This window comes from Takifugu rubripes, chromosome 10 (assembly GCF_901000725.2).
Source record: "Takifugu rubripes chromosome 10, fTakRub1.2, whole genome shotgun sequence".
Classification (NCBI taxonomy): Eukaryota; Metazoa; Chordata; class Actinopteri; order Tetraodontiformes; family Tetraodontidae; genus Takifugu; species Takifugu rubripes.
The window spans coordinates 9,434,006-9,461,381 of record NC_042294.1 but is presented as its reverse complement, the minus strand read 5'-3'; the positions used below and the strand labels follow the sequence as shown (position 1 = coordinate 9,461,381).

Below are 27,376 nucleotides of genomic sequence, written 5' to 3'. Positions count from 1 at the left end.
CAATAACAGAGGCATCAAAATCACGCCAAATAAATGCCTGTTTTATCTGCGTTTTATTGCTTTTATCGATTCCCCTGAAGAACACTGATTACACTACAGCATTACAGTTATGAACTCAACTTGTTTATTACATTTTTTTTTTCTTCCAAAAAGGTCACAGAGGGAACTCTTATAGTGACTCAGCCGCTGCCTCCATGGTGCTTTCAAAGCATTTGTATCAGTCAGTTAAACAGCCTCGGTCCCGGTGTCTGGTACAGGTGTGCCATCGGGAGCAGGACGACCTGGCTGGTCTGCAGGTACGAGCGCCTGCCTGACGTACAGCGATGAGCAGAGACGAAATGAAGAGCGCTCCTCATTCAACAGTCGACCAGGTGCCTCTTTTCCATTTTTAAGCACTGTATAACTATGCTGGGATTTAAACCCATCGTAAATGTGCAAGAAAAGACGAAAATCAAAGAATTTGGACCATAAAACGTTTAATTACAAAAAAAACAAGCTCTGAAAAATATAGCATGTTGACAGCCGTGCGCTAAAATAGATTTTCCTATTAATGTGTGCATAATTTATGTAAATATGTGGGGAAAATCAAGAGTGTGAGACGTCCTTTAGGGTTGGATTAGAGTGCTGTCTTGGATAAATACAAGTTGGAACACAAAGAAAACAACGTGTGGCTGTGAGAGAAAGTTAATAACCTGCTGGGTTATTTGCGGAGAGATAAGAGACAACAGTCGGGGATAATCTGAAGGAATCTAGCCGGAGCGGCTCATTCCCAGGTGACCGACAGCAGCTGGCAGCTCAGCTCCCACAGCTTCTGAGCCAGGACGTCGTCTCTCCCGGCGGCCGAGCAGCTGGCAGGAGCGCAGTCGCTGTGGAGACACGCGAGAGGAGGAGGACTCGTCACAGAGGTCTGAGGACTTTCACCTGATCATCACAATATCAAGGGAACCATCAGGATCTGACTAAATGAACACGAGTAATGGACATTTAAGACATGAGCTAATAAAAGGCGGGACCGTGAGGACCTGTAGTATCCACCGCTCTCCTTCTCCAGCGACGGCTCCACCGCGCAGTAAATGGTGGTCTGGGCTCCCTGGGCGGAGTTTTTGGTGAAAGGTTTGGCAATTGTTAGGAAGAACTGCTCGGGGCCGCCCAGATGGCGCCACAGCTCCGTCTGGACGACTCCGGGGTGGAGCGAGTAGGCCGTCACGCCAGTGCCTGGAAGACACTTGGCTTTACTACACCTTTCATTTAGGTGTCACTTAAAAAAGCCCAAAATGGTGGCGCCGACCTTTCAGCCGCTGAGCCAGCGAGCGGGTGAAGAGCACGTTGGCCAGCTTGCTCTGCGAATACGCTTTCTTCTTGTCGTAGCTCTTCTCGCTGTTGATGTCGTCCAAGTTGATCGAGCTCCAGCTGTGAGCCATGGACGACACGGTGACGATCCTGGCCGGAGCCGATCGCTTGATCAGGTCCAGCAACAAATGCGTCAGCAGGAAGTGACCTGGAGGGAAGGCAGACATGTTTCAGGTCCTTCCCATTTCAACTCAAAAGCACATGAGAACATGCTCGTTAGCGGCACCGAGGGCGCCATCATAAATTAGCCGACACTCGATCGGGCCGTGCAGGTCGGCCGATCCGCTTCCGGTTCTGAAATGTGGAGATTGACTGACCAAAGTGATTGATGCCGATCTGCATCTCAAACCCGTCTGCGGTCTTGCCGTACGGACACATCATCACGCCGGCGTTGTTGATGAGGATGTCGAGTCTGGGCTCTCCTGCAGGAGGACAGGACGGACATGTTTGAGGCTCCGGACCCGCCTCATATGATGGACACCCTGGTCTAACCTTGGTTGACGGCTTCAGCGAACTCTCTGATGGACTTGCCCTCTGCCAGATCCAGTTTCATGCACACGACATTTTGGTTGCCCGAGCTCTCGATGACATCTTTGACGGCCGCCTGCGCTCGGTCCATGTCACGGCAGGCCATGATGACCTTTGCCCCTGAGGGGTCAAAACCAGGACAGGGGGGAATTGTGAAGACAGGGAGCAGACTGAGCCGGGTCAGGCTTATTATGGGTGAAGGGCGCCACCTTATGATAAAACACTGTCGTTTATTCCTTCGGGGGTCAAACACGCTCTTCACAGCTTGTAAATACAAACAATCAGAGATTCGTGTGAATTTCTAATGAATGAGTGAGTGAATGGGTGGAGAAATAGATAAATATTCAATCAATAACTACTGTTCCATATAAATATGTTTTTGTAAAAGTGTATTATCTGGATTTTCTCCCAGTTTTGAGAAACATGAAACAGTTAGGAACATGAGACCCAGCCCAAATCCAGCCCAAATCCAGTTTGGGCAGGTCAGCATGACTCCACAAAAACGCTGATGAACCTGGAACCTGAAACATCCCAGCCAGACTCACCTCTCTTGGCCAGATCGATGGCGGTTTCTTTCCCGATACCAGAATTGGCCCCAGTGATCAGCACAGTTTTGCCATCGAGTCTCTCAGCAGAGGACCAGGACTTGCGAAAGATATTTCTGAAATATTGAGAAATCAGTCTTGCTCAACTCAAGGAAGAGGGGAGAAAAAGCTAAATAAACTACATAAAGTTTCATCCATTCAAACACACTGGCAAGAGGAATTTAATCTAAACTGGGGGAATTAAAAGTTGAATACACATGACCCTAAAATGACAAAGTGGTTAAATAGGAAGGTAATATTTCCTCATGCTTACAAGAGCTTTAAACAAAATAAAGGCGGGGTGTTCGTGAATATAGAGCGTCTTACCTAAGGCCCTGCATCTTCTCTGAAGGAGACAGTCGGTGAAAATAATTCCACAATTATTAATTCAACACCAAACGACAAATCTATAACCAAACTCCCAATGCGGAAATGTTCCGGATCGGGATAAATGATTGGCAGAGACGCCAGCCAATCCAGTGCGACTATATTACTCAAGAACAACGCTGATTGGTCAATACTTTTATTTAGGTCCCGCCTTTGTTTGGTTTTGACGTCGGCGCCGGAAAACGGAAAAAGTAAAGTTCAGGAATTCTGTGTTCCCAAACGAGGGAAATCATCTCTAGGAAATTTGGACATTTCAACTCGTTTTTTCCGTTAAATGTTACAAGAACAATAACATCTTCTTCTCATAATAATGACAAAGCAGAATAGTGATGTGAAGTGATGTTGAGGTATTTTTGAAATAATTCCTGTTTTCACTCAGTTTTTAAAAGTTTAAAGCATTCATTGACTTAATTTCAATAAGATACACATCTCCGCTTTGAACGTAGTATGTATCTATTTATTGCACTGTGTATTTTGGAATTTTAAAATGGGAATAGATCACAGTGGAAGGAGATGAGGGGAAATGGCCAACAGATAGAGCCTTGAGGGATTCCACAGATTCCCGAAAGTCCAGCCGAACAAATAGAACCTTAATCAGCCATGTGTGGTTGTGTTCCAAAGACAATTTTGAAACTCTCGTTTATAGTTTAGGTCAAAACTGGCCTTCAGTTTGTGATGGGCGCAGTTGCATTGTCCGTCCAACAGGGGGCGGCCACGCTCCACCCCCACAGAAATGAGCCGTGACCTTCCACCAGCTCCGTGTCCGCGTGTCATTTCTCAGTTGACAGATTAACGAGTTTCGGTTTGGACAGATTTCGTCCTTGGCTCCAAACTGCTGGAAAATCATTTGCAAAAGCGGGCGGGGGAGCCAATCAGAGAGCAGCAGAGTCCACAGTCCAGCGCCCGTGAATGGCTTCATTCATGGCGCGGGGACGTGCGCAGAAGGTCACCCGGGACAGGAAACGCAGCACAGGTCACCAGCTGATTGCGCATAAAACAACGTTTCCTTCCAGTTTTCAGTGCGAGATCAGTCAGCAAATCTGTGCTTGTATACGTGCACGCTGACAGGGGCAGGCAAACATTTGGACTCAAAAGCACCTGAAATGTGATTGACTGATGGATTTGTGCCATGTTTTTGCTCCGATAACAGATTATCATTCTGCTAGCCAGCACTTAAGTGCTGCTTAAGTCGCACCAGATTTGTGCCGATCCCCCAAAACAGTCCTGCTCCAGATCTGAAGGTTGTTGGTTCAATGCCCAGCCCCTGGAGTTTACACAGCAGTGTTTCGCTGAGCAACATCCCGAACCTTGAGTTGCACCTCGGCTGTTATGGACATTTTCTCCCGACAGACTCGTCTCCTCCACTTCCTGAATCATCAGGAAGTGTTTGTAAAGGCTGCTGATTATTTTCTTTTCTATTATTAACCCGTTTCCAGCGCAGTTCTCGGCAACATGTGACATCACTGAGCATTTCTGCGCCGGCCTTTTCTCCCATTTGCTTATTTGTTGACGAGTTCCTGTTTTGTCATTGCCGGCAACAAAAACACGTCAGACATAACAGTTTACCTACAGGCTGTTGTTGGCGCCGCATTAGCGGCTTCCCAACGGCTGGAGACAATGCAGAGGAGAAGAGGATGCAGCGGCCGAACTCCGGGAACAATCCATTATTATAATGGGACCATTAACTTTACTTTGGCAGATGGCGGGCGAGAGGATGCAGACTTTTATTTTTAAAACACGGAAGAGGAGAAGACTCGGGTTAAGGGAGGTTTTCCGTGACTTTATTGACTCGGCACGGGAGGTTTTTTTGCATTTAACATGTTTATTTTTCCAGCACTTGAAGGGCAGTTCATCATCGTCTTCAACGGTCCAAAACGGAGGCCCCGCCTCTCCCCTATAATCAATATTTGTCATCATGACAAACACCTTTTCAAACAACAAATTAGATGCTACATGCTACACCGATGCAGCTCCCGCCCTTCAGGGTGGAAGCAAAAACACCGACGGGCCGAATAAATGAAGCGGCTGGTTTTTCCAGTGGAAATGTTAAACACAATCTTACATCATTCTGAAAAAGACTCACATAAACAACCAAATCATAGTCATTTGCAGAATGTTTGCAGTCCTCCCTTGTGCTTAAAAGCAGGTCAGCAGCGAGTCGGACCGGGGCGGCGGCGCTGCTGTTTACATTACAACAATATCTTCCCAAGGTCATGTCCCTCGTGTGACTGTACACAGGCAGGCGACCAGGAGTCTGTCACGGCGATCAGAAGGTGGAATTACCAGGATAAGCATCGGCCGGTGTCCCTGCCCTCACCTTTACTGGCGTCCGCACCTCCCCCGGCGCATCTCTGCGCTTTCTCACCCTGGTTACGTAACGCACAGACGGCTGCATTCATCACAGATCTGGGATCTGTGATAGCCCGGGATCGTTTAGAGTCCTGCTTTAATCATGGGGGGGCTGGTTTAGCGCCCGTTGCTGCACCATTTCCTTACATAATCGTTCCCCGTTTCTGTCTGGACGAAGCAGCAGGTCAGAGGTTTTCCTGTCTGGGGACTGGAGCTCATTTCCCCCTTCATGTACCCTAATTGTGCGTTCGTGTTTTCTGAAACAACATCTCACATCTGCCGTCGGTGCATGTTGGACCTGAACACCAGAGACGTCTTAACTGGGGGTCCCACGCCACCAGGACAGAAGGCACAATGATATTTCTATCAAACATGAAATTATCCTGGATTATAATGGGTTTAGATTCATTGGGAAGATAGAATCAACCATGTTGAACTCGGTTCCTTTGAAGTTTTTATTTTTCCCTTTGATCTGGACAGCTCCGAGTCCACCTGACGTGTTTCAACGCCGCGCTAACGTGCTGCGGTCCGTCCGTCAACAGAGCAGCTAATCTGATTGTCAGGAGCTGCGTTGAACTGAAGCAGAGACATTAGCTCGCTGCCACAGAGGAAACCGGCATCGAGCGCTACTTATAGACCCGCCTGGAGGAGTAAATACAGCAGGTCAGAGCCGCGTTGGCGTGCTGTGAATTTGATGGCTGCTTTATATACGTTAGCAGCCGGGTGAAAGCTGATCTCTTATTTCTCTGTTAACACTGTGCTAAGTGTCCAGAGTGGCCGATCTGGGATCATCCAGGGTTATTCCTGTCATTAAGAGGACTGCACCAACAGAATTAACCCCCCGCTGTGCACTTTTGTCATGGATTAAAAGGTACTTTGAAAGTTGATTAGGGAAAACTGTGCAGGCAGCTTTGGAAAGTCTCTTTAAGTGAATCGTGTTTACATTCAGAATCGTTCTTCAGGTTGGACCCTCATTGTCTGGTTTCATGGTGCTTGTGGAAGCTAAGGAAGCAGCTAAAATGTTGGAGGTTGTTGATGCTAAGCTAGTGGATATAGCATCAATCACAGAGGCTGAAGGTGCCAACAGTGGCCAAAAACAGGAGTCGAGGATGCAGACCAGGATCAGATGTTCATACATAAATGTGGACTTCATGGCGTTCCTTTTAGAAACAGGAAGTCGGTCCGTGCGTGGAGCACCTGGCCTTTGATGCTCTCTTGATTGCAGGATTGTTTCAAGGTGAGCTGACTCCGCCTCTTTCACCTGTGTCCACTCAAGTAATTAAATCAGACAGCCCCCAAAACCCACCGTGTGAGGTTTAAGAGCAGTAGGAAAAAGGAGATTCTTGCCAAATCCAACATGATGGGTTCCAACAGAACATTTAAATTAAAATTCTGGTGTCCGGTGTTGACTTTCATCCTGAGAGTGAATTTCCTTTCAACACTAAATCCTGCACATACTTTAGTGAACACTGTGGAAAAGATAACAGAAAAATGGCTCCAGGCCGGGTTAATAACGCCGCCGCCATCTGTTTTACAGTCCGCCCAAAGTCCCGCTGGCACTCGACCCAAAGAGATCATTCCCGACCTGACGTCTCGTCCGAGTCCCGGCTGCACGGCCTCATACCACAGGTGCCATTTGGTGTCCGATGCGGCGACTGGCCTTTGCACCGGCGACGCTCATTCTAGATTTACGACACTGACGCACATCAGGATTCACACCAGGGTTTTGTTTGGACGTGTCAAAGCTTTGATGAAGGATTAGACTCTGGACAGGTTGTTCTGATATGCTAACAGCGAAGGCTAGTTAGCATCCTGAGAAAGAGGAGGTCGCGTGACGTTAAACTGGATATCTGACAGAGAATGCAAGCGGTTTTTGTTGCCTTTACAGATATTTTCCCTCTTTTTATGGCATCATTTAGTGCATTCAGTCCCTGTTTTATGGCGTCCTCGGTGTCAACGCACATTTCTGCATCTTCACACCTCTGAAGCTACATTTACTAGCTTCCTGGCATATTTATGTCCTTCCTCATGCCATATACTTCACACCCTCCTTAAAGTCTAATAGTTTTACACCAGTGATTCGATACCGGGATCGTTCCACATCATGATTGTTAAACTGTAACTTACTCTGACTCAACTTCCTTTAACGTATGAACTTTATCCAGTACAGGTGCTAATGGATAGGCAACAATCCAACTAACTTTTTTAACAGTTGCTGATTTTTATTGATCAAATTAGCCGGAAGATTCCTTCAATTCTCATAATCGTTCTATTAGCCTCTCAGCCATTCAGAGTGAATGGATTTTTTTTTCATAGCACCTTTTTAAACCTGTGAACTTTAGTTAATGAGTAATGAGACATTTTTAGTCTTTTTGCTTGTTCAGGTTCTACTTGGCCATGAATCCTTCTGAATTATCATTGTAAACGAGAACTTGGCTTTGATCTTTAAGTTAAAAGAAAGTAAAAATGTCAGAGTGCTGATCAAAGGTTGGACATTGAATCATTATCTGGAATATTAATTTCTGCACGTGTGCTTTGGCCTTTGGTTCACGTTTGGGTTTGTTGAAATGCTGCTGTGCAAATGAACTGATCAAAGAAATTTGTTTAACTCTGGGCTTTGATGGTTTTCAGACCCTTATCAGAGAGAATGACATAAAAGATACACATAAAAGACTCTGATGGCCATTATTGATAATTCAGCTGCTCACTGTTCCCACAATCACCACACTCCTGTAAATATTTGCTCAAATGTTCATCAAAGCTCTAAACGTCTGTCTCCATTTGCTTTACTCATCTCTGCAATCGGCGGTCGGTCCCACTTTCAGCTGGTGCTGAGCGCCTCAACAGTGGCTCACTTTGCCGCCGTTTAGGGCTGCATTAAAACGTCGATGATACGTTTGGGGAGTTTGGCACCCAGAGGGAATCATCAACCTACAGAACGTCCAAGTTCTGCTGTCTTGTACAGAGGATGTATGGAAGTACCGATTCCTTCCTGCAGTTGCTCCATTTTTTGATCATTTTGATCAGTATCGATTTGATCAATTGGTTCCGGGAAGGAATTGAAACAGGAAGGGGTATTGGCTCTGTCGCAGTGAAGATCAGGTTGCGTTGAAGGATCCGATGTCTAACCCCAACCCAACCCCAACCCCAACCCCAACCCCTACTCCAACCCCAACCCCTACCCCAACCTCTACCCCTACCCCAACCTCTACCCCAACCCCAACCCATACCCCTACCCCAACCTCTACCCCAACCCCAACCCATACCCCTACCCCAACCCCTACCCCAACCCCAACCTCTACCCCTACCCCAACCTCTACCCCAACCCCAACCCCTACCCCTACCCCTACCCCAACCCCTACCCCAACCCCAACCCCTACCCCAACCCCAACCTCTACCCCAACCCCAACCTCTACCCCAGCCCTAACCCCTACCCCTACCCCAACCCCAACCCCAACCTCTACCCCAACCCTAACCCTTCCTCAGGGATCTGCTGCAAACTCCACCTAAAGAAAATAAACCCCCCAAAAAGAGTTCTAAACACACACATATGCAGACGTTTACAGTTGTAATTACAAACATTTTTCGAGAGACTGGACCTCCTGTCTTGATTGTGCAGTTTCTCCCACACAGACTTGGTCAGAGGGAGGCAACGTGATGGATGGGCGGGTGGGGGTAATAACAGTGCAGCTCCGTCATGCAACAGCAACTCTGGCCTTTTCTCAGATCACCGAGGTCCAAACAGGGTTCCCTTCCAGCGGCTTGACTGGGAGCACTGTCTAATGTAATCTGAGTAAGACCGCAAGCGGTTCGTTCTTAATGGCTTCAGTCATTTGGGAACGTGAAACCTGAGATTCCAAACATCTCCCGGCACCGAAGAGGAACGAGGCGGTAAACACTTCGCCCAAGTTTTCTTTGGGGTTCCCTCGCATGTTCTCACGTACAGAGATGCCATCGGTGCTTACACAAATACACTGAGGAATCATGTGAACGAGCGGGCCCTCCACATCTGCTCTGGGAGCCGGTTAATTGTGTAAACGAGGACAAAAGTGCTGATGTTACTTGAAACCGTCTTTTGGCTCTCCAAATGAAATTCCACGAACTCCACCAGGGAACAGTTGGACGGAATCTGCTCCCCCAGCCCTTGCAGGGATTACATTACGTAACACCACATAATCCCAATTTTGAGTTAAACTAGATTTTGGTGGCGTGCAAACGGATAAACATCCACTGGCGTCCCACAGAACGTCGCGTTGTTTGTATTCACGATGAGAAATGTTCAATTTGAATCCACTGTTAAGGAATTTGACCAGAAATACAATAACCTCTACTCTCCCTGTATGTTCTGACTTTATTTAGTTGTTTCCTTACTCAATAATTGCCATCTACCATGTATAACACCCTAATTTATCTTATCTCAGAACTTTGCTTCAATCTTGGACTTAGCAAAAACATCAAAGCAACGTGCCTCATAATTCTCATCCTTCTGACGGAACAACATCCTCTGAGACTTTAGTGGCTCTAGAAGTTGAAGGACTTTCATTTCCCCATGTACAACTGTTGGTTAGTGTCCTTTCCCAGATGAAATGCTGCGTCAGGCCCGGTTATATCTGGACTGAGGTGTATTTTTAGCTCCTTTCTGGCTCCTCTTGTGGTCCGTCTGCAGCACGCAGCAGCTCTTTGGTATTCAGACGTGTTCCTCCGCGGCAGGACGGCTCGCAGGGTTCATATGCATCTGAAAGGCCGCAGCCGTGATCGTCTATTGATGCTCCGTCCATTCACGCCTGTTTCTTTGTGTCCCCGAGAGAATTTCAACCCTCCGCAGATGCAAAAAGCGTCACCATGGAAGCTTTTGTGGAAGCTCCCTCAGCAACAGAACACACGCCGGCCGAGACTTTTCAATTTTTGGACGTTTTTGTTTTGACCTTTGCGGTTTTTTTAAGAACGCCGGCCCTGTCAGTTCTCCTCGGGGTCTGCGGGAAAAGTATTTATCTTTGGTTTTGTAGATCGGAACGATGACGTGGAAGGAAAATGATGAGAGGGCTCAGATTTATAAACAGAAAACTGCCGACTGTGGGTGGCTGCTTGGGTTGAGGAGCTCAAAGGTGACTCAGCAGTTTGGCTGCCCTGTTTATCCTGATCAAATGTGCTGCGCAGAAAAAACAACCATTTTTTCCATACAAGTTTCAGGGATGCATTAAGGAACTTGCACATAAAAAAAACCCTCAGACCGAGACCGTTTTGTTTGTGTCCTGGCGTTCAGTTGGGATCCGACCTCCTTTCTACAGAGACGACAATGCCTCCATTTGCGAGGAGAACTGGCTGTATTCCCCCCTCCCCCCTTTATTTCTGGCTCTCAGCTGCCGTCTCCACTGGAAAAAGAACTTTCTGAATCCTGCCAGAGCCCGAAAAGTGACGTTTTACTGACTAAACTGAGGAGAAAACACTTTTTCCCCCAGTTCCGATGCATTTGCACTATTTATTCATACAGTTTTACAGTGACCTCATTTCTTGTTTATGTCTTCTATATATTCACATTTTAATACTCAAATTTTTACTCTACTCGTCTCTGGAGAGTCTGAAACTCCCACTGATCACCTACGACAGAGGCGGTTAAGAATAAATTTAGCTGCGTCGGGGTTTATCCCTAAAATATACTTGATTTACTTAAATTGGAAAATTAGCAAGCTGTGCCAGATGTTTGCTAGCAACCCCTTGACCACACCAGGCCCTGGGAGGTTCCCAGTCGTTCCAGTGTCTTCTGCAAGTCTTTGGGTCAAATTCCTGAATTCAGCTTGAAGTAAAAACCTGAAATCTCATTAAACCCGTCTGTGTCGAATATTTCCCGGCCGTCGAACGCGCAGCAGCCCAGGTACAGACAGGCTTTGGATTACCGCGGTAGCTATATTAAGATAATGAGATCAACTTTCTAAGGACGGCTCTTAACGACGACCTTGACACATAAATGTGAATGAGACACCAGCTCTCCATGTTTGTGTTGTTTACCACAATGCCTGTCATTGTTTTCATCGCTATGTGAGAGCGGATTATGCGAGATCCGGCTAAGCCTCAGGTGCAAATTAAAACAATTAAAGCGGCTTTGATTATTGAAAAATGCAAAACCTTGTTTGGACTAATCATCTTAAGGAAAGTGCGGCTGGATGGACGGATATGATTCCGGTGAACCTGGAAAATGGAGGGTTTGAAAAATTTTAGCCACTGAAATGGTCATTTACTTTAAACAATTACTAATTCTCACTCATTTAGCATAAAAAACTCCATTCCAGGATATTTAGAGGGTCAAGGTGGACGAGTAAAACAGCTAAAATAAACTGCAAAAGTACAGTGATACAACCCGCAAACCTCAGACCCTTTGCGGTAATTTGTTCTTTTTGTTGAACTAGCCGCTAACTGCTGCTAGCAAGTAGGGATCTATGATTTTAACAATAGCAGTAGCCTTAGAGTGTTTTTGATTCCACAGAAAACATGCTAAATACTCTTTTTTTCTTTTTTTCGGTGTGAAGGGGTGAATGGGGTGAGGGGGTTAACTCTCCTCACAATCTATGTGTGATGTCAAAACACAAATGTGTGATCATTCGAGTTTAGGACAAACCTGTTCCCTTGCCGCTCTCCGTATTTATAAATGAATTTTCGTTGACATGTTGGTGCCACACAGACAGTGTCTGGTTGCATAAGAACCCCCCCCCCTCCCCAACTGGTGAGGAAGTGTGATGGCGATTGTCTGTTGTTGTTTTTTTTTTAAACTCTGTTTCTACTTCAAATGACAGATTCATTAGTGTTTGCTTTGCCAACACTGAGGCTCAGATGGTGTCTGCTTTTACATCTGGTTTTTGGTCTCTATGGCGACGTTACACGTGTAGCTTCAGTGCTACGATAACAGCAGTTCACCCCAGCTGCTGTATCCCTGCGTTAGGACTAAATGCTAATTTATTTGTGCGGGCAGAATCCAGGTCAGCAGGCACCAGCAGCAGACTTAGCAGCAGATTTAGCGGCATCATCTCACAGGGGGAAACTGAGAGTAAACAACAGGCGGCCCAGCCAGCTTCCCAATGCCCCTGCATATTACAGCACAGTCATTAACCTCAATCACGTCTATCTGCCATCAGATCGGAACAACTCATCAAACAAGCAGAGAGGAAACACAGTTCCACCATTATGTAACGTTCAAAGAAGCAAATCTTTAGAAGCTCTTCCTGTTTGTAGCCTGAATGAGCGAACACCACCCTCTGTAATGCCATTTAATTCAATGGCTAAAATGTGCTACGCATGCTAACATGCATGTTAATGCTAATGCTACAGTTGCTCTGATATACTACAAAATGCTCAAGGAAGATGAGATCTAATGACATTTTTAGACACCTTAATGTTATTGCTAACATTTAAAACCACTTTCCTCCGCTGCATTTCACAGCGCAAACACGCTAGCATCAGCTCTTGCTCCCTTTTGTCACATTCACGATGAAACTGTCACTTCGTGTTGCTGTCACAGGGCGCCGCGGGCCTGTGAGGCGACACTACAGTGACTTTCATTTTTGCAGACACGATACCGCCCGGCTATATTCTGTTTTTTTGTAACCAAGGGCAACTTTAGCATAGCATATATGCACTTTAACAAAATTGTGATCCAGAGGCCCTGATCAGTCTTGGATTTATACCTTTGACCCTCTATAACTGCTGTAGTGCCCCTGCTAGTAACACAAGATTCCTCAGTCTCACGTGTTTTATTTGTTCGTACATGGTGGTTGTAGATTAGGTCATTTCCTTGTTGCTATCTCCCCAAAGAGAACATACAGTACGTTATCAGTGCAACTACATGTTATCATGGTAGCGACATATGGTGCCAGACATCTTGAGGGAGACAAAAGAACACCACGCCCTGTAAAGCATCGTATCTGATGCATCTTTTCTTTCCAAACTTCAGATGCAAAACAAATAACGGTAAAATATTTCACAAATGACCACAGTGTGAGTTCAGGGCCGATCAGTATGAAGACAGAGTTGAGTCAGACTCGGGAGTCAGGGCGTGTTCTTTATATCGGCGAGGGAGTTTTAGAACCGCTAATGAAACATCGTATCTTTGCAAATGTCGCCTACTGAACCGACCACAGTCTGGAAACAGATGCACAAATTCCCCCACCAGTTTACACAGAACCTGTTTGCCGGGTTAGCTACTAGCTAATCGCCACAAAACGCCTCAGTTATGTGTTAGCGGCAGCAGCGTTAACGTCAACGTTCTTGCTCAAATGTAGCAGCTGCAGCTCTGCAACGGGTTTTCATCTTGTGTGGAAAATAAGGAAACGGCTTCAGACTGAGACCAGGGGCGATTCAGTTATCATACGATCATTACTGAATAGCCTAGCCAATCCCTTGTTTTCTTAGCTTTTATTTTTCTGTATTTAGGAAACGACCGAGTGCTGCCCCCACCCCTGTGGTGTGTGATCTGTACATAGCATCGTATTTACGGTCATAATAAGGCCCGTTCATTCGGTACGGATGGTTGGATTTGTGTGATGGGGGACTGGAGCCAAAATGGACACCAATCGATCGCCCCATTTATTCTGACACAGGCGCTAGGCTAGCCTATATTACATAACATAAACCTAATGTGCTAAGTTTTGGGCCATAGCCACAAGATTCTGTCCAACCAAAGGACCCCAATGAGCCCATGGCGAGTGTGCCTGGTCCTGCTCAAGGTTTCTTCCTGTTAAAATAGAGGCGTTCCTGCCGCTACCTCTGGGGTCAATCTGCAGACAATCCTGACAGCATCAGATTCTATTGACATAAAATTTAATGTCTCCATTGCAGAGGCGTGAAGATCATAATAGCGATAAACCTCACACGAATCCGTCTCTCTGCGATTACCACGTCGACCTTTCGGGTTTTATCACGTCGTCACTGGTGTTTCAACAGTTTTACTCCGACAGGGACAGTTTAGGCCCCTGTTGGTGCATTTCTGGGAGGAACTTCCTCCCGTACGTGTTCTACATAGTTGAAACCATTCATGCCTGTCGAGTCGCCCTGCGGGACGCCGCTGACAGGCGTGTGCGGGTCCTTTTTGCCTGTTTACTTTGCTGTGTTTGCGTAACCAACAATGAGCGCTGAAACAATGCGTCAAAGCAGCACAACACGCGTTGATTAAAGCTGATTAAAGGTCTAAACAAGCTTCCTGAATGTCCACACGTCCTCCTATAGACGAAACACGCTCTTCTTAGCTTTGACATGAACTCTTAAGAGATGCTATTTTAGCCACAGGGTGGGTCCTTCCTGTTCGAATGGCTGCTGATATATACATGTAATTATTCCTTATTTCAAACATAAACTATCCCTCACACGCTTTGCTAGCTGTCACTGGGCTGAGACATTCAGGGACACTTGCCAGCAGGTGCAAATGCAAGACTGACACGACCTCCAGCGGCTCGACGTGAAACCCAACTCCTACGGGTAACGTTAACCACCACCGAGCAACGCGGGGTTAGCACACGGTCAAATTAGCATGGAGAACTTACGGAGAGGAAGGCGAAAACAGGATGTAACGAGCGACTGAAAGGTCAGGTCAGTGATGCGTCGAGGGCGGACGAGTCGGCTTTATCGTTACCGTTCAGCTCAGAGGAAAGGTGTGTGGGTGGGCGTGGCTTGTTGGGTGGTTACCAGCTATGTTGCAGAGTTGGTGTAATGATAGAGATGCTGCTGTATAATTACAATGAGAATGGTGCATTCTGGGAGCCTGAAACGGACAGGAGAGCCAAATGATGCGGCTCAGATGTAAATCCCATCACTCCTCTCCATCTTTTCCACTAAATGAAGGACAAAGAGCTAAAACAGAGCCGAGAATCAACCCTCAGAGACAGAGAGAGAGGACCAGTCTCTCTGAGGGACCAGTAGGCGTGTTGATGAATAGATTCTTTCTTCTTATCAATGTGAGCACCAGAGCAGCAGAAGCAGGAGGAGGAGGTGGAGGTGACCTAGATAAGGGCTGTCCTGTTGCTGTACGAGATACACAGGAGGACCTCAGAAGGTGACGCTGCCTTTTTCGCTATCAGCCCCTCTCTGGTGCTGACATGGCCGTCTGCAGATATGGTATCGGTACCAGGGCCTCCGCACTGAACTCGTTCCAGGTTACGTCAGAATCTGCATTGAAACTGTGCGGATCCAGTGATGGCTTCGGTGTTGACAATGAGAATTCAAAGCTCACCGATAGAATCGGACCTCCGCTGAGTCCGACACAGAGAGCCGGGGGCTCTCTTGAGATGATGGAGAACAAAGGTGGGTCAGAGATTTCAGAGATTAGAGTTCAACCAGGAAGCCGCAGCCACGGTTTCACCCTCAGCCCCACAATGGCTGCTCGGTCCTACATGCAGGAGAACACGTTCAACATGGGTGATGGGAGGGTGAAGGGCTGAGGGACTCTGCCAAGAGCTACTGGGGAATGGACCACAGGCCACCTTGGGCCCTGGAGTTCAGGTCTGGATTCCAGACCTTTAGAAAGGGCTGGTTCCTAATCATTGGTATCTTCTAGATCCTGGTCCTTAACCTCCTTTTCACCCTAACAGGAAAAAAGTGTCCAGAACTAGGCCCAAAACCCAAAAGGCCCACTGGAAATCGTAGAATATTTCCATTACAAATGTTTTTGAGTTATTGTCTCAAGCGTCCTTGTTCGTGTCAAGGAACTCGAGTCACGACTATGAGCAAAATCCACCAGATCAATCTAAATTTGTCGGGATTATTTTGATCCTCTGCCTATTAGCGGGCTCAAGGCCAGCATGTGTTGAAAGACATACGTCCTAATTGGACAATGAATCACATTTTTGTCAGGGGACTTTTTTCTTTAGCTCCTCAGAAATGTCAGCAGGACAACGGTCTGAGGTCTGACGATGGGAAACTACACAGGAAATTAGCTCTTCAGCTGTTTATAAGAGACCATCCTGGCTCACAGCTACAGACGTGTAAAACTTCCTGGATAATTTAAAGACAGCAGGGCGCAGGACCGCTCATTCAACCACCAAGAACGCGTCTTTCTTGTCATCCTGAAGTTACGACAACAGGAAACTCGCAGGAGCTCCAATTTTAAACCTTCTTTCCGTTCTTTTATATAGCAAATGATGTTAGCTTCTGGTTCAAACAGAACAACGGATCCTAAGAAATAGAGATTAGACCGTTTGGACGAGCGGTGCAGTTTCAATGCTCCTCTATCACGCTCTTCTTCTGCAGTTGCTGAAGCTTCACTATGAAACAGGCATCACGGCTCACAAGTCTGCAGAAATGCGTGACAACATGACCGTTTCAAATCTGACACTGGCCACAAGGAATCAACCAGAGATCCATAATCGCCTGTTAGCATGCTCAGACACGGTTAGCATTCCCCGTGGTTCATGTGTGGATCAGTCAATGATGTTTGCGGTCTTTTCCAGCCCCCACAGATGACACCGGACATGTGCCCATGCGGAGGAAACATGCTAATAAGCGTGATCACATCTTTGTTGCCCCGGCAGGATGATCCAAATCTCTCAGCTGTCACAACAGCACGTGTCGTGAGGAGATGCAACACGAATGCAGCCACAGGGAGATTGGCTTTAGCTTTAAGGAGGTGTTTTAGCATTGTTGCTAACAGCCCAGGATGCAGGGCCAGTGCAGGTGTTTCAGCCATTCTAGCCTCAAATGCCCAGTGGCAGCTTTTAGGAATCATGCATTAGGCGAAAATTTGACCTTTAGTTTGAAGGTCGAGCCTTCTCATATAGTCTGACAGACCTTCCAATAATCGGATGTTTATTGATATTTGAGAGTGTGCGCTCTACACTGGGATCAGGACAGCAGATGAGGTCAGGGAATGAGTCTAGCTCAGTTCTGATCTCTGATGGTTAATCTTATGTTCCATCTAAGAGATGCTTAAACTATCCATTTTAAAAGGTATACATGAGGGACATGGCTGGAGGTCTTTTAAGCGTGAAATTCCACCGTTGTTGAGAACACTGAGGCGTTAGCATCGACGGCATCTCCTCACCCAGACATGAGAATTAGTGATGCTAACATCCCCATTTATCATGTCACCACAGATGTGTTTTGTTGTCCATGAACAGTTTGGGTTTTAAACTACAATGACAGCACTCCTTTAAAGAAGAAAATCATTGGCAGTACCAGCGACGGCTAACGTGGCGCCGCTAATCTAGCCATTTGTCTACTGCGAAATACCGTGTTAAGAGTATTTGCGCCTGTGTTGGGACAATATCATGCAGCATCTGACAGTTTAGACTACAAGTCAGTGAAAAACGTAACCCAAATTGTTAGCCCACAGTTAGCTTAGTGTGAGACGTGGACTCCAACGTTTCGCAGTTAAAAAATTAAGGATGGAATTGGCTTCAGGCAGATTTGTGCTTGTGCTTGTGTCCGATTCCCAACTTGTTTTGTGAAAGGGAACGCTTTGCATCTTTACTTCCAAAATCGAACAAAAACAGTTGCGACACCAGAAACATTGTTGTCATAAAATATATTTATTGAACTAGTAAAATGTCCACTTCCAAAGCTGAACAACCACACATGGGATGGCCCGGACAGGTGACTGGCATAAGGCGATTTCTCACTTTAATCACAATCATTAAGAAGAAAAGAAATCATTGCACTCAGAAAACTTCAGGTTGACACTTCTGGTTGGCTGGATTTTTTTTGGCTACCTTCCTTGGCGGTGTGCATTAGACACCATGGCATCGCCAGATGTGCGTTTTTAGCTAACACAGAACAGGACGGTCAAGTTATCAGAGTGGGTTACATAATGCAGGAATCACATAAGACTTATTTGCATAAGCTGACTAGGAAAAAATATATATAATCCACAATTGGGAAAAAAACAGGATTGCAAACATAGAAACATGTTTTTTAAGGGATTAGACTGGGAAAAATGGAAAGAAGCCACTCAGGGACATTCATCAGCCTGTCCTTGTGTCTCCTGTTGCTCTGAATTTAAATCAATAAGCAGGTCAGTGCCTATAGGCATCCTGTCGCCATGGCGCTGTGTGCAATGTGTGTCTAACGCAGGGGGGGTGTCAGAGCCGATAGGCCGTGATGGAGGTTAGAGATTCCAGCCGAGCTGGCAGAGGAGAGGCCGGCACCTTATTCGCCTCATAGATGCCATAATTTCCCCACACATGCACTAACACACTGAGGCTAACTTGCACAATCGCCATCTTTATGGTTCAGAATGATTCTTGTGCCATATGGTGTTTGTTGGAGGGGGGGGGGGGGGGGCACAGCAGAGACTGGCACAGGCTGGTGTAACGCTAAAAATAGCAACAGGGCATCTTCACTCTAATCACTCGTACGGAGAGATGGAAGTAGTTCAAACCGGACGGGCACAGAAATGTGTGCTTTGTTGTTAGCTGCACTAGAGGTAACGCTGGGTGTTCGACTAAAACCAGTAGGGGGAGGAGTCGGGAAAAGGGCAGAGGGGTTAATCAAGGGGGGGGGGGTTACTTGAAGGAAGCGCGGACAGAGCGACCCTTGAGCGGCTGAGGTGGGCGGTAGTTGTTCACCATGCAGCACTCGGGCTCACCCTCGGCCGAGAAGAGCAGGCTGCGGAATTTGGCCATCTGTAAAGGGAGAAGACGGTCACGTTAGTCACCTCTGCCGACCTGCTGTGACTGTCAGTCAACCAATGTGTCAGCGGGCCGGACACTGACTCAGACACACCGCGGAGGTCTAAAAAAAGGCTGATTACTCTGGGAACCTGGTTATTCAGGTTACTTAGAGAGGTAACGCTTGTACGCCAGCGTGAAGATGCCCGCCAGCGGTGACAACGACAGATAATGCGAGGAACCTATTTCAGGAGCCCCAGGTTTTCTGAAGCTTGCGGTTTTTATTTTTAGCTGCTAAACAGGAAATAGACAAGTGGGTTAAAGGTGTTCACCACCTTCTATAATACAAGTGGAATAAAAATACTCAGAACTACATGATTGTGAATAATCACCAACGAGACAAAACAAGTCGGCCCGTGGGTGGATCGGGGTCACAGTTAGCTGATAAGACGTGATAAGTAGCCAATTACGCTACTACATATTTTAATGAATGACTTTTCTGTCATTATCAGCTCTGCACAAAGATCAAAGGTTATACTCACAAATGTCACACGTTGACACATGAGGCACACGCGCGCCACTGAACTAGCCTCCGACCAGTCAATTTAGATGATGATGTGATTAAATTGACGCTAGCACTTCGGCTAAAGTCGACCATTTGTGGTTAAATTCACTCGTAATTATTTCAGAAACTTCTCAGAATACCTGTTCGGAGCTGACGCTGATTGGCTCTTTGCAGACAATCCAGGTGACACTCTCCAGCAGAGGGGGCGTGGTCAGAGAGCCCTCATACGTCCAGTAGTTCAGAGAGCCTGGGAGCAAGGCAGTAGGGTCGAAACCAGCAAAGGTGGTCTGTTTCCCCTGAACACATCAAAGAAATAACAGGAATCAAGGATCAGTAAATAAACACTCAAACTCTTCATCTTCTTCACTTACTTTTGCTTTGATCGTGCCAAACTTGTCCAGCACCTTCTGCAGGCTCTCGTTTTTGTTGCCGATCTGGATTAAAAACAGAAACAGTTTTGACCTTGTAACATAGTGGCGAGCAAAAAGCATTATGGATGAAAGAAAGCCGACCTGCAGGAAGACCCCCACCACGGCGAGCCCGTCAGGCTTACTGGCGGCCTCGCCGAAGCTGGCGTATTTGGTGTTCCAGTGCACCAGATGGAGCTGCGACAAACAAACAAACGTAAACTGATCATCAATAATCCATCGTCGGAATCTCGTTATTGCGCAACTGTTGCTGGAAATGTGTCACTGAGCAGCTAGTAAAGTGGATTCTGTGCGTCTCTGGGTACTTGGTACCTCGGCGGGGTACATTTTCCCAGCCACGGTGTGTTCAGAGCCCTTGTCGTCGGAGGCCCCCCAGTGGAAATGGAACTGCTTGAGCCTGTAGATGCCTGTGATGGGCCCCTCTGTCAGTGCTATGGAACACACACATACACATGTCAGAGGAGCAGGTTTGATAAGACGTCGCCCAGTTTCTTTTGGATGAATAGTCTCAGTTCCTGTTGTGTAACGTCAGGATGAAGAAACATCAAACCTCCATCCAGAGTTACATAAGCAGGAGAATCAGAATCAGATAATCTTTGACTTTGGTCTATTTCTCTCTCTCTCTCTCCCCAACCCCCCCCCCCCCCCCCCCTCTCTCACACACACACACACACACACACACACACAGACCCTAGCCCCAACTCTAACCTAACCCCAATTCTATCCTTAACCTTGAAGCCATGTCTTTACCCTCAATCCATCCTTTTGAATTGTGGGGACCAGCCAAAATGTCCTCTTTGCAAACATGGACCCAATATGATGGTAGTTTTTAATTGGTACTCAATATGTATTAAATGTGAACACACACACACACACACTCGGTAATGGGAGATGGAGGACTGGTCTTTAATTATTCTGAGGGTGTGTTTGAATTAAAGGTATTATGGCAAAAATAAAATAGGCTGCTCTTTGTCTCGGTCCCACACACGCACACGCGCAGACGATGGTTAGTGACCGTCTTTCTGGTTCGGGAGCAGCAAACATCATGAAGGCGTCTTAACCGTTCCGTCATTTCCCCCTCGAAATAATCCCCGATTGTGTTGGATTATATAACATATTCCTGTCATCTCAAAACCACTGTTAGCTCAACAAAAACTCGAATGCACCGCATTGAAGATGAAAGACGTCATCTCTTTGCGTTCAATCGCGCGCGTTTGACGCAGCGGTCGTGAATAATTAAACATTCCGCGTTTTTGCGCCTTTGACCTCTGAGAGGAGCTGGCGTGGGAAAGGTTTTGCGAAGGGGGGAAGGGGGGGTTGACATAATCAATTCAATTTTCCGTCAAGGGGGCCGCATTTCTTTTAAAGGTTAAACAGCTCATATCTGTGTTTTGTGTAAATGAACCCCAGTAAGATGCCGGCAGCCCGCTGGAGATGCCGCATCCTGCAGGTGGCGGCTCTCTGAGCCCCCCCCCGCAGCACTCGGTGATGATAAATGAAACCCCGTCGCACTAACTTGAGCTGTCGGAGTCGTCCGCGAAGGTGACTTGGAAGGAATGTCCGTTGTTGAGGATGTCGAGGCTGGTGGAGGGGTCGTACTTCAGCCGGAGCGGCTTCAGCCCCGCGTCGTACGACGCGGCACCGGGGACGATGTCGATGGGGGACTGGCGGGGTCCGTTTGCAACTGGGAAGCCATCGGCCCATTTGTCGGGTCCTATAAATGACACGATGATAAAAAAAAAAAATGATTAAAACATCAGGATGAGATTGATTGTGTTCTGGGTGAACCCATAAATGATCGATCAGTGATGCTGGTGTGCTTCAAACGCCTTTAAAAAAGAAATCCCATTAATGTGCACCAGTGTTTCCATTCATGTTTGCAGCTGGGAGCACTGGTTTGGACGCCTCACCGTCGTTTGCTCCGTATCCCCAAGAGTGAGACATAGTCAGAGTTTGGATCTGTGAGCGTCAGGAGCCGAAAATCCGAGCAGCAAAGCCAGTGTCGTCCACCTGACAGCTGCGGACTTTATATAGGATCCCCCCCCCCCCCCGCCTCCCCGCCGTGCCCGTCAGGCTGCTGCTGACCACATGATGTCGGGAGGAGTTTAGATGCGCCGCAACAACATTGTGGATCAATGCGGCTCGTCCGCAGGAAAACAACCAATAAAATATTCCACAACAACGCGCGTTAATCCATATAACGGGTTTGACTCGTCCTTCTCGCCGAGAAGTAACGGGGCTGCGCACGACAGCGCGCAGAACGCGAGTCTCCTTCAGTCCCGCACGGCTATGACATCATGAGGAATCGCCATGGAAACACGGAACGGTGCCGCATATTGGTTGGAAATGTAAGGTAAACGCGCCGCAATTGCGTGTTTAACGGACAAGCGCGTGAGGAGATCTGCATCTGGACAATAAAGGACGGCGCAAACGGTGTTTGGCTTCGGCTGTCTTTTTTTTTAACCGAATAAAGTCTGCGTATGTTAGAGTTTTTGCAGAGACCCTGATCTTGTGCAAGTGAAAATAAATATCTACCCTTCTATGTGTGTGTGCGCGTGCGTTCTATCATATGCTTCATGTCTAAAAACATCTGGCCGAGCCACAGAAGCTTCACATTGCAGAAGGTCATCTGGACTAAAGTTCACGATGAGTCTTTATTGATACATTCTTTGAATTACAAGTGTATTAATATGGATCTGTGGGTCTTTACAGCTAAAAAACTGCCCGTTTCCCCTCAGACGTGAGGGCGTGTTACACCTGTAACCATCGCAACTATCAGGTAGAACCATCCCGCCCCCTGCTGGTGGTTAGAAGACTAAACATTTCAGGGAGGACTCGTTAAAGTCTTCCCCAGGGTTTTTATGTGGCCACGGCAGTAAAGAGTCAAATGTCGATTTTAGCTACTAGACTATAACTATTAAAGGTCTATGGTGTTCTATTATCTGTAACCGGAATTTGTTTATAGCGTTAGTCCACTTAACCAGCAAATTCTCACCAAAGCTATTGATTCAAATCTCCGATCAATCTCATTAGAACTCAAAGATTAATTTAAGGCAAATTATCTCTTGAACAGCGTGACAGTCTTGTTGATATTTTTTTCTTTTAATTTTTCTATCAACAATAGGCTCGACTGAGCTGCTGTGCTTTTATTTTGAAGGTAGTAGGAAGCGGCGACAATGAGAACTACTCACAGGTAATATTTGTTAAATACATTTAAAAAAACAAGTTCTGGAAACACACTTAATGTTAAATTTAAATATATACCACTCAAAGTGGAACGGATTATATAGAATTGTTAGTTTAAGCTACATTCAGTCTGCAGTTATAGTGGAGTCCTCTGATTGGCTGTTGCTCTTTAATGACGGTCCAATGAGCGAATCAAGTGCGCAGGTGGGCGGGACGTTTATTTCGCGAGGGGTGTCGCACAGAAATGACGTAGTCGGGAGACGCGTGTTGTGTCGAGAATAACTACGCTCGTAAACAAGGTTGGTTTATTGGTTTTTTTTTATACAAATGCACGTTGTTTCGCCAAGGTTGTATAAAATAATTGATAGAATGGTTAAAAAGCAATGACAGTCTGTGGGGAAACGAGCGTTGATTAAAACCTGGGTGTTTGGAGATTGTTTGAGCCTTTTTGACAGGAAACATTGTTTGAGAGCTTGTAACCAGTCAATTTAACTTAATTTATACAGTGTCGGTCACAATCAGCATATTCTATATGACATTTTTGCCAAGTAAGTCTTATGACATTCCAAAAGACTGACATGGCTGATCGGAGTAACATTGTCAACCTGTATATGTGTTAGAATTTTATGGAAGTCCTGTTTAGTTTTTTTTAATACAGATAAACCTAAACACTCAAATCTAGGCATTGTTGCGTGTGTGTGTGTGTGTGTGTGTGTGTGTGTGTGTGTGTGTGTGTGTGTGTGTGTGTGTGTGTGTGTGTGTGTGTGTGTGTGTGTGTGTTCAAACGTGTCAGAGTGATGGAGCAGATTCAGGGCCTGGACCCAAAGGCTTCAGGTGCATAAAGGCTTCAGGTGTGACACCGTTGACACGTCTGTGCTCGTGTTCTCCTCAGGTGAGATGGGGAAGAATAAACAGAAGGGGAAGAAAACTAAAACCGTCTTCCAGGTGGCAAACAAACACCTGAAGCACAAGAACAAAGCAAAGCCGGTCACGACGACGCTGAAACACGTAAGCCGTTTAAAGGTTCACGAAACGGTCGTCGCGGCAACCCGGCTGTAACGTTTGTCTTCGCAGATCAATGCGGTGAAAAACGAGAAGGTGGAGAACCTGAATCGGATCTTCACGCAGGTTCAGCGCGATGTGAAGAGCATCTCCAAGTCTGTCGCCCCTCAGCCGAAGAAACAGACACAGGTAGAACGTCAGGAAGTCGCACGACGGAAAAAAAAAAAAGGAAATTAAAGCTCGTTTCCATCCTTTTAGACGGTCAGAGAGCCGCCAAAGGAAGCTGTGAATGTGGACAATGCTGCTCAGCTCTTCTCACAGCTGTGATCCAACATGACGGCTGAACCTCCGTCAGCTGAGGGCGACGCTGCGACAGAAACCCGTCGTTGAAACACTGCGTTCATATTCAGATGCAAACATTCAGTACAGAACCTACAGAAACGTTACTGTATTATTGTATGTTTGCTTCGCTCACTGACGCAGTTGAAACGCCGCTCATTATGATGAGCGTTGCCCATTAATTGTATGTAATTATCTCTAAACTTTGACTTTGTTTACATGCATTTAAATCCTATGACGACGATACTGTTTGCGCGCATTATTTAAACAGAACTGTTGTGATCCTTTAAAGCTGAGCTCAGTGGGAATAATGTAAAGACTTTAATCCCACTAAATGTTGTCTTGTTGTCTTGTTGCTGAAGCGATTAAAGACATTTTTACATCTTTGGCTGAATTTGAACATTACAGGCTCAATTTTAGATTTACAATCCCGATATTTGAATGTAAATGAGACGAGAGGTTGCAAAAGGAGAATAATCACTGAATGCTATCGCCAGGGGTCTCTGGCTGCTGTTTCCATGGCAACCTCCGATTCGGGTCAACCTGTGCTAAATCTGAAGCGGGAAGCAGCACAAATCGGGCCCTTTCAACCCAATTCACGACTATGTTGACCTGAAATGTGGATCTTGGAAGGTGCGAGCCCCTGTAGTAACAACCGCTGTCCGCTTGGGGGCAGCAGAAACAAGCAACAGATTTTCCGAATTCCAAAGGGAACCTGCGTCAATTCAAAGCTGCTGTGACGAAATTCTGCCTCCTTTAAAAATCCCGGATGAAACCGATTTCTCCAGATGTGAAAGTGACGCGAGCACAGCAGCTGTTGAGGCGTCAGCCAGGAGCCGCAGACGGCTGCGCACATTGAATTTCAAATGTAATCTTTAGGGAGGCGTAACCAGAGGAGTGCGGCTGATTTCTGCTCTGGTGGTGGTGGTGGTGTTGGGGGGCAGAAGTTCTGCTTGTATCAGGGAGAGATGAGACAAAGGTGGGAAATAATGGTGTGTTCAAAGGCTGTGGGCTTCTGGAGCCGCTTTAACATTTTCCTAATTGGATTTAATTAAAATGATGCTTCAGACAACCATTAGAGTCGGAAACAACCACCAGATGTTGGTGTAGACGGGTTTATCAACATTCATGGTGACAAATGAGGCGCGTGTGTGTGTGTGTGTGTGCCAGTAAGAAGCTGGAGGCCTTCATCAGCTCCACAGCTGGGTTTTTCTGGCTTTGACAGGCTGGAACTAAAAAGGTGAACCACCTGCAGTCCTGCCTGCGACACTGATGAATATCTCCGTGACAGACGCAGGCGCGCAGCAGCGCCGGCCTATATGCAGATTGGATTTCCGCCTCTGACGACAGCAGCTGTCGGAGCCCAGACGTCCTCTTTGTTTCTGCAGAGCGCCACGGCTGAGACGCCTGCTCCGACGACAGAGGACTGGCACAAACGCGGAGGATGTCGGCGGGAACGTCCCTCTGCTAACGTGCTCTTAAATAATTGATGCTGTTCTGACAGCCGGGCCTTGATGTGTCAAAAGAGAGAAGATGGCGGGTCGGCGAAGCTCAAAGCGGCCGCTGAAATTATTGGTGCAATTATCCACATCTGAGGTCAGAAACGCCTTCACGTCACATTAAGCTGCCTCCGTAAATGCAGGAATTTATCTTGATGTGCCAATTAAGCAGCCCGCCGTCTCCTCCGAGCCACAAATGAGATCAGACCTGGCCCAGGAGACAAGCAGCCTTTACTGGAAGGGTCTGGTACCGACAGGCGGCCGCTCTGCCGGCACAGAGCCGTTTTCTGCTTATGCAAGAACCCTCCTTCGGTCTTCATGCATAAGAGTGACCTTTGACCCGAGACCCTTCCATCTCACGCCGCCTCGGTCGCCAGTCCAGATAATTGTGTCCCGTTCTAAGCCGATGGTGCTAAAGTAGCCCAAGAAGGCGACGTTCCACTGAGCCCGGCGCTCCGTCACCCCCAGACTGTACCTGGATCTGTTCCAAATGCCCAAACAAACAGCCTCATTTTCCTCTGAAACAAACCAGCAAACAGACAAATGGCTGCAGGCTGCGGAAGGGGGGGGGGGGGGGGGGGGGGGGGGTAGCGGCAGTCAGGTGGTGGAGATGTCAGGCTCTAAAAGAAAGGCGGGGGGGGGGTTTCAACCAGCAGCCACACTCACGTCTGCAGGCGTCAGGTCACTGTTGTTACCCACCAAACACGCAACGCTGAATATTTTAAAGGCGTTCCGGAGTCCATCCGGAATACCAAACACGTTAGATGGAGAATGTTTAAATGTTCTGTAGCGTGTTCGCACAGATGTTTCTGAAAATTAGCCAGCAGGCTAAGCTATCACAGCTCAGACACACCAGAAGGGCTGTAAATGTTGGAGATCTTCCTGTTGATCCGAGACCACAGAAACGATCCTCGTCCAGAAAAATGCAACATTAACTAGAAAAAATGTGTCCCTCTGCCATGAATGCTAGGCTAACAGTTTCCTGAACTAAATGCAAGATTCAAACCATTTAAAACTCAGCTCTGGTGAAGCAAATCACCACTGGAACCAGATCTGGTGGCAAAGAGAGGCTACCTGGACCTCCAGCCATGGAGCCCAGATGGGGTCTGGGTCTGGGTCAGTGGAGTGGCGCCAGAGATCCAGAGGAGCTTCGGTTACTGGAGGACGGGATCGTGTGATTAAAAACCGAAAAAGGTGGACAACATGGGGGGAGATCCACTCCCAGGAGGTCGCTCATAAACGAATCGCGCCTGCCTGGTTACCAAGGAAACCGTCTGGATCTGCAAGTGATGAAAACCCTCATTTCATCACTTGCAATTAATAGTGCTGGCGAAGCGAAACATCGGACTGAGCTGCTGTCTGAGCACGAGAGGCGCTGGAAGAACCTCACCCAGCACAGGGGGGGGGGGCAGGTCCAGGTGCTCGTGAGCCCTGGTCCTGGTCGTCTCTGGGAAATAACCCCCAGCACACAGAAAATGTTCCCTTTTCATTACATCAGGAGCAGAAATAGTGTTTGACTGACAGCTGATGCTAAGCTAGGCTGTTAGCATACGCGACGCTAGTGTCAGATAAAGAG

General features: G+C 47.0%; 3 protein-coding genes and 1 long non-coding RNA gene across 6 annotated transcripts; 2 read left to right on the top strand and 2 right to left on the bottom strand.

Annotated features, from left to right (window-relative positions):
- Positions 1-458: 458 nt before the first annotated feature.
- Positions 459-14,812, bottom strand: LOC101079748 (retinol dehydrogenase 11-like). Of its 2 annotated transcripts, none has more exons than XM_029842968.1 (7): positions 14,726-14,812; positions 2,424-2,539; positions 1,843-1,998; positions 1,668-1,772; positions 1,289-1,498; positions 1,023-1,215; positions 459-866 (listed from the first exon to the last, which is right to left on the bottom strand). In XM_029842968.1, exons 3-7 carry the CDS (start codon positions 1,982-1,984, stop codon positions 764-766), a joined length of 753 nt encoding a protein of 250 aa, XP_029698828.1. In that variant the 5' UTR covers positions 1,985-1,998; positions 2,424-2,539; positions 14,726-14,812; the 3' UTR covers positions 459-763. The 2 variants fall into 2 exon arrangements, with proteins under 2 accessions (XP_029698828.1, XP_003968203.1); XM_003968154.3 differs by lacking the exon at positions 14,726-14,812 and adding an exon at positions 2,790-2,938.
- On the top strand, positions 5,647-7,445 carry LOC115251285 (uncharacterized). Its single transcript, XR_003889857.1, has 4 exons — positions 5,647-5,861; positions 5,964-6,069; positions 6,161-6,435; positions 6,736-7,445. It is a non-coding gene; the product is annotated as an uncharacterized lncRNA (long non-coding RNA).
- A 2,871-nt stretch (positions 14,813-17,683) lies between the features above and the next one.
- Positions 17,684-21,845, bottom strand: LOC101075460 (carbonic anhydrase 1). The gene is made up of 7 exons (XM_011608113.2): positions 21,685-21,845; positions 21,291-21,488; positions 20,087-20,205; positions 19,859-19,951; positions 19,718-19,780; positions 19,487-19,642; positions 17,684-18,796 (listed from the first exon to the last, which is right to left on the bottom strand). The coding sequence occupies exons 1-7, from the start codon at positions 21,716-21,718 to the stop codon at positions 18,677-18,679; spliced, it is 783 nt and encodes a 260-aa protein (XP_011606415.2). The 5' UTR covers positions 21,719-21,845; the 3' UTR covers positions 17,684-18,676.
- A 1,280-nt stretch (positions 21,846-23,125) lies between these two features.
- On the top strand, positions 23,126-24,695 carry rbis (ribosomal biogenesis factor). Of its 2 annotated transcripts, none has more exons than XM_011620028.2 (4): positions 23,126-23,259; positions 23,853-23,968; positions 24,035-24,151; positions 24,221-24,695. In XM_011620028.2, exons 2-4 carry the CDS (start codon positions 23,858-23,860, stop codon positions 24,287-24,289), a joined length of 297 nt encoding a protein of 98 aa, XP_011618330.1. In that variant the 5' UTR covers positions 23,126-23,259; positions 23,853-23,857; the 3' UTR covers positions 24,290-24,695. The 2 variants fall into 2 exon arrangements, with proteins under 2 accessions (XP_011618330.1, XP_029698647.1); XM_029842787.1 differs by having other exon boundaries at positions 23,166-23,259; positions 23,754-23,968.
- Positions 24,696-27,376: the final 2,681 nt, after the last annotated feature.